General features: G+C 45.7%; 1 protein-coding gene across 2 annotated transcripts; it reads right to left on the bottom strand.

The window, feature by feature from the left end:
* Positions 1 to 1,739: 1,739 nt before the first annotated feature.
* On the bottom strand, positions 1,740 to 5,472 carry LOC147894958 (uncharacterized). 2 transcript variants are annotated; one of them, XM_087383378.1, is made up of 5 exons: positions 4,361 to 4,499; positions 3,302 to 4,223; positions 2,901 to 3,158; positions 2,635 to 2,786; positions 1,742 to 2,539 (listed from the first exon to the last, which is right to left on the bottom strand). In XM_087383378.1, the coding sequence occupies exons 2-5, from the start codon at positions 4,203 to 4,205 to the stop codon at positions 2,084 to 2,086; spliced, it is 1,770 nt and encodes a 589-aa protein (XP_087239504.1). In that variant the 5' UTR covers positions 4,206 to 4,223; positions 4,361 to 4,499; the 3' UTR covers positions 1,742 to 2,083. The 2 variants fall into 2 exon arrangements, with proteins under 2 accessions (XP_087239502.1, XP_087239504.1); XM_087383376.1 differs by having other exon boundaries at positions 1,740 to 2,539; positions 3,302 to 5,472.
* Between the last annotated feature and the right edge of the window lie 722 nt (positions 5,473 to 6,194).

The raw sequence follows: 6,194 nt of genomic DNA, 5'->3' as shown, positions 1-6,194 counted from the left end.
GACCTCACAAATGAGCAAGTGGTAAAACCAATGTAGGAAGGGATAATAAGTGTGTGTGTGTGTGTGTGTGTGTGAGTGAGAGAGAGAGAGAGAGAGAGCTATTTATATCTATAGAAGACCTCACGGGTCTGTGAGCCAAAGTAGAAAGTGACTTACTACATCTGAATAACCAAAAAGTTGAGGGAGTGCACAAATCCAATTCCTCTTGAGTTATTATAGGACAACTACATTTCAATGCTATTATAAGATTATTTAATATCAATTTTAAGGCTGAGAGTATGTGGGTTTGGATTTCAAGTCTCTAATCAATGCTTGCCCACCTCAATAAACTTGTTGATTTTGGTGATTTCACTATTTCGTTGTTTGAGCTGGGTCGTCGAGGTGAGCTCCTCAAATATCCAAGTCTTTGTATCCTTGAGTTTATGTATTTTTAACTCTTGTTGGCTTCCCTCTAGAGTAGACCTGTGCTTGTGTGCCCTTTTCACTGACATTGCATATACTATTTACATCCCATTCAACTTGTGGAACTTCCTTCTTAAGACACATGATTATATCATCTATGTCTTTCTCCTCATCATCATGAAGGCAACCATCTTTCAACCCCCCAATGCATAAGACCATTCTATTTTTCACTCTCAACAACTGCTCTTTTACTTCCATATAACTTACTTGATTAGTGATCATCTCCTTAATGATGGAGACTAATTGTGGAGCTTGTGGAGATATGTTGCATTTGTGTAGTACTTCTAATCGCTTGAAGGATTTAATTCCCCTTCTACCAAGTGTGACACCATCTCATGATAATCTACCTTTCCTATGTTCAAAATTTAAGCCACACAATGGGTTTTGGATGCTACCGAGGATTGAGCGGATGTCCCTAAAATGTCTAAAAATGGTTAGCAAATGGTAAGTTTTTCTTTTCATCTCTCTAATCTCTAAGTTCTTTCCACTCTCTCAACTCTCCTTTTTTATCCCACACCACCCCCCTCCCTTTGCCTGGACTAAATCGTCTAGCCGCAATGTTTCTAGAGTGTCTTATCTCTCCACTCTCTCGCAGGATTAGATCTATTACCTGGAAATGTGGAGGATCGTTTCAGACCCACAGGAGCAGATCTGTTACCTAGATTCTTCCTTGATTTAAAGTCTCCGTCCATTATTGGCCCATGCAATACCATCGAAGAACCGCGGGGTGCGGCCGTCTGTCCACTGCTCAGTTGACGCTGCAGGAATTCTATCGAATGAAGAGGATGCATTTCCTAGGTGCGGCAAAACGGATCGGTGGGTAGGGGGTGTCTTTGGAGAATTTTCGCAGGCATCAAAGGAGATGACAGATCTAGGCCGTCTTTCCTAGTCTCTCATGTCATCATAGCATGTGCGGCACTGTTGCAGGCTAAATCACTAATTAAACTTCTTTGAGAGGGGGCATGATGAGCCTTGCAGATATTTAAGGAGGTATTAGAGGATTAGTAGCTCTCTAATTGTTTGATGCCCCTCTTTGATCTGTGAAATGAGACGTCTCTACATATATGACACAGATATTACATTAGGCTGAGAGCTCGGCATTAAACTTGACTATGTTTCATAAGATAAGATTAACAAGATCATGTAAATGCTTATGAGAACTACCTTGTGCTTTATTAGAAAACAGAATTATATAAGGACAATTAATAATATCAGGGAAAGGGGTGAAAGAAGAAAGAACAGGTTCGTGACAACAGCTGAACGGGGATTTTCATATACATTGCAAAGTAACAACCTCAAAACATTATAACGACAATATGCCCTTCAACTTGACAAACTCCCTAGATAGACAATAGATATATCCTAACTAAAAATTACCAATTCTCTCTTTGAAGTGACTAAAAACTCTCTGCCACGATATAGAATAACCAAATTAGGAACTCTAGGTCTTCCTCTCTACCAAAGGCTTGTGACCCCTGGAAAAACATCCTATTCAGACAGGGCAAAAGATTTTTCACCAAAATCAGATCACTACTAGCCTGAAACACTTGACTTAAGCCTAAAGTCGCTGGAAATGGAAATAAAGCATGTTGCAAAGTGCTTCAAGCCACTTACAAAGAAATCAGGCCCTAACTGATGACACGCTATTTTTTGTCAGCTGTTCCTTGCTCCTGGCAGCAAGCTTTGCTGCAACCTGGTCACCAGTCAATGGCAAGTAGTAGATATGAGGCTTGGCCTTCGTCTTTTTGAATAAGTCCTCTAGCGTGGGAACTGGTGGCTCAGGTTCCTTCTTAGGTGGCAAAGCAGGTCTCTCTCTCAGAGGTGGTGGTGGGGGTAAAGGACCTGTAGGTGTATGCACAGGTACTGCAGGAGCAGCTGGCAGAGAAGGGGATGGACTGGGCATGCCACGTGGGGTGGTGACTGGAGTAACAATTGGCTTCTCCGGGGGACCGTCACACTTCATTTTCACGTCAGCAGGATCAACAAACTCGACTAGAAGGGCATTGCCAAAAGAAGGCGGCCATTGCTTATCATATAGGGCATTACGAGCTGCGGCCGCTTCATCTACCGAAGAATACTGTAAGCAAAAAATGAGCTGTCAATTCGACCAACATCAAATTATAATACATGCATAGTAGCTTAAACACCATTAAGACTTGCTTCGGCACGTACCGTTACATAGCAATGTGTTTTAATCTGATCCATCCAGAAATCAAGAAAATGCCCATACTCTGTTAATAGATCTTTCACAGCCTTCAAGGTAAATGGGCGGATAAACCTTTCAATTTTAAGGGAAGTCGTGGGAGGCCGAGTTGGAGGGGGAACTGCTCTCAAAAAAAGAGACAAACTGGCATCAGAAACCTGTACAAGTTATACACTTCAAAATCACAAACAGAGTGATAAAAAAACAAAAAAAGTTAGGAGTGTGAAACACAAACCAACTCTCTGCCTCCCATTCTCGCCATTTGCAAACCGGTCAACCTTGATTGCAGGTGGCATGGGTCTCGAGGTCGCCATGATCTTGGGAGTAGCTTTCGGGGAAGAAACTACAGCAGAGGGGGAATCCTTCTTCTCTGGAGACATAATCTCCTTCACCATTCCTGTTGTCAATGGTTTGGAAGGTTCAACCACCAAATTGCTCCCAGAGTTCCATCTTCTCTGCCTCTTGGTGGGCTCCTGCTGCTTGGCCTCCCTATCTGACAAGCACATCCAATTACAAACCGTAAGAATACTGAGCTGGCAGCAGTTGTAAAGACCCCACTTCAACTGCTGGTATAAGATGCAATCAGCAGCAGTACAAACCACAAACGCATTGTATCAGAGTATTCCCATCCCATACCATCATCTTTGCGTTTCTGGCCAGTATGAACGTGAGAGTCAGCGTCAACAGATTTCAAATCAACCTCCTTCGTGTCCTTAGTCCACTCCTTTGTGAGTCCACCTTGACCTTCCGGTTTAGAGTGTTCCACTTCCCCAGTGCCCTGAGTTCTTGTGGAATCATGCCTGGACTTCTCGTAGGCAGCTTCAATAAACTGGGGTTCATCGTACACTTTTGGAGGCTCAGGCGACTCTTCTTTGTATTCCATCTTAGTGTTATCTGCAGACAGGGGCTTAGTCTCCAAAGGAGTTTCTGACTCCGCTGGCTCAGCCTTTAAATCTCCAGAAAGGCTCAGGACTGGTGAATGTTTCTCGTCTTCAGTACCAGACCTTGGCAGAGGTTCCGGCACAAGTTGCGAGCTTACAAGTTGATTGACGCTAGTATCATTCCCCACTTTCTCTGTCTTTATTTCCCTGTTCCCAAAATTAGGAGGTTCCGACATTTCTGTATCCTGAGATGCGTCTGTGGTTGTACACTTGACCAGGTCCAAAGCTGGCACAGAAGGCTTGTCCGAATTACCCAAGAGTGAGTCTGGGTCAACCACAGGACAGTCATCTTCTATTTTTACTTCTCCAAAACTCTCCTGCGAGATTTTGAAGTGTTCAAATTGGCGTTCCGGAACCACAGAATTCACAGTGGAAACATCTTGATGATCCACAGGCTCCTGTGCACATATGCCTGTGTTAGGACCAGCCAGATCATTCAAGTTTGACATTTCATGCCCGTCTACATCTGAGGCAATGCCAGCATTCCCGCTAATTGCATGATCCCAACCTTTCTCCGGTTTCATGTTCTGATCCAATTTGGTGGCGTGGGAGGACGTATCCTGTATCGATCCTGCCAAGTCCTGAGAATCCAACGCCATTGCATCGCCTTGAATCTCCTGCACAGTATCAGCATCAGGAAAGGGGACTCCATCTGTCACTTTATTGAACTCCTCACCTTCCCCTTCGGAATCAGCATTATCACACATTCCTTCTGGAGATACCCGTTGGATTTCTCCGAGAATTCCAGGCTCACCGTGAGGAGTTCCTGATTGTCCCTCCTTCCGAATCGCTTCTTCCAGTCTCTCAAAAAGCTCTTTCTTGACCCCTTTCAAACTTAATCTCCTCTTCTTGAGCTCATCTCTCAGCTCTGCCACCTTAAGCTGTTCCAGGGGTCTGTTTACAGACGGAGAGAGGGAACTCGACATGACTTATTATATCAGCCGCTCTGCTTAAGACCTGAGATACACCAAAGAGAGATAAGAGGGACAAAGGGAAAACGGGGCAAAATCATGCAACCATGCAGAATGCAGAAGTCCTCCTGGCAGGACAAAAGGTTCCCGATAATGCACAAAAGAGACGAGGATACTGACTTGAAGTGCGTCGCAGTTAGGATGCACCAAACCAGGAAGGAGACAAAGCAGGTTAGACAGATATAGTGCGGTGAATCCAAGTTGGGAATAGAAGGAAAACAATCAAAACTGTTGAAGATTTCAACAGGCAGGCTCAAGCACCACCGATAATAGCTAGAACGCAGAACCTGCAGCTGTAAATTCCAGCTCTCTCGCTCTCTCTTTGCCTAGCAAGCCACCATCAAATCATTCCAAGCAAGGGAAGACGAAGATGACCAGTCACAGAAGTAAGGAACACATGAATGCCATAAATTGTACAAATTTTCTCAAAGTATCTTGAGAGCGTATCTCGCTATTCCAATGCTATCTCAACGTAATTCCGTAAGAATAAGGTGATCATCCGTCCAGCCATCTTGTGCCAAAACACTGAACGCATTTCCCTGCGGCTTCCCTGGCGTGTCTTATTTGACAACTTTGTTCGCACCGTGAGACCAGCAGAAGCATATAAATGATTCCTCCGCCCTATTCCACCTCTTGGCCGTCCTCCTGGTGAATTCTGGAGTTCGGGGGGTAATCTGGAGGAGCGTCGCTGACGCCAAGGAGATATTCCACATGCAGGGAGCAAGCAAGAAGGGACGAAATGAGGGGATTAAGGGGTCGATGGGCAGCAAATCGAGCAAGGGAGGTGGCAAGGCGAAGAGATGAGGAGTACAGATAGTGAAAGAAGCTCTTAGGAAGCCGTAAGTGGTGCTGTGTTTTGTATGGCGCGAGGAAGACGAAGCGAAAAACGACGAAGAAGGCGAAGAAGTGGTGATTAGGGCAAGGGCTACCATCCATACAAAGAACTTTGATTACCGGTCGTGCCGGTGACACCGCATTTTTACCGCATGCCCCGGTGCCTCCCTGGCTTTCTAGCTTGGGGCTTAGTGATGCTCCTTTGGGCTCTCATGATCCATGGCCCGCATCGAGGACGGCCGGACACTTTGATGATCGATTCGTGCCTGGCTTGGGGCTCTCATGATCCATTCAACGCATTGGGGATTCACTTGCGCATTTAGAGCGAGTTCCCGCGTGGGCGCAAGCTGGCAGATATGCCAGAGTCTTGGCATATGAGGGCTTGGCCCTGCAACCATCCCCACGAAGGGAATGCTGCACCGGGCCACTGCAAAGGCGAAAAGAGGGGCCCTCATGCTTTGAGAAAGAGGCGCCATTTTCGTCATCTTGGAGCCTCCGTTCGTTCGAATTGCACTTCTCCGTACTCATGCATCACAAGGTTCCTTGGCTCGAAGTGGATTGGCACCGTAATGCCCGCCTAGAGAGCCAAGAATTCCATCTCCAATAGGGCATAATTTTAGTATCGCATCTTCTGAGGACTAGCATGGGAATTACAGAGACCTTTGCAATGTTTGGCAGATTTGCTAAGTTGGTAGTGACGGAGAGGCAAGGGAGGGGAGTAGGTTGAGAGAGTGAGGGGTGGCTTTAGGAGAAGCAAGAGAGGGAGGGGGGGGTGTGTAGGAG

Source organism: Dipteris shenzhenensis, chromosome 13, assembly GCF_047967505.1.
Source record: "Dipteris shenzhenensis isolate YYH24624 ecotype China chromosome 13, Dip_SZ_1.0, whole genome shotgun sequence".
In the NCBI taxonomy this organism is placed as follows: Eukaryota; Viridiplantae; Streptophyta; class Polypodiopsida; order Gleicheniales; family Dipteridaceae; genus Dipteris; species Dipteris shenzhenensis.
This window is presented reverse-complemented; position numbering and strand designations above follow the sequence as displayed.

What these genes read in the sequence shown, in the direction of transcription:
- LOC147894958 (XM_087383376.1), bottom strand. Translation starts at nt 4,532, where the DNA reads ATGTCGAGTTCCCTCTCTCCGTCTGTAAACAGACCCCTGGAACAGCTT. An exon ending in CCAGAAACGCAAAGATGATG is followed by an intron (nt 3,159 to 3,301) that starts GTATGGGATGGG and finishes TGTGCTTGTCAG; the next exon opens with ATAGGGAGGCCAAGCAGCAG. An exon ending in GAATGGGAGGCAGAGAGTTG is followed by an intron (nt 2,787 to 2,900) that starts GTTTGTGTTTCA and finishes TTTTGAGAGCAG; the next exon opens with TTCCCCCTCCAACTCGGCCT.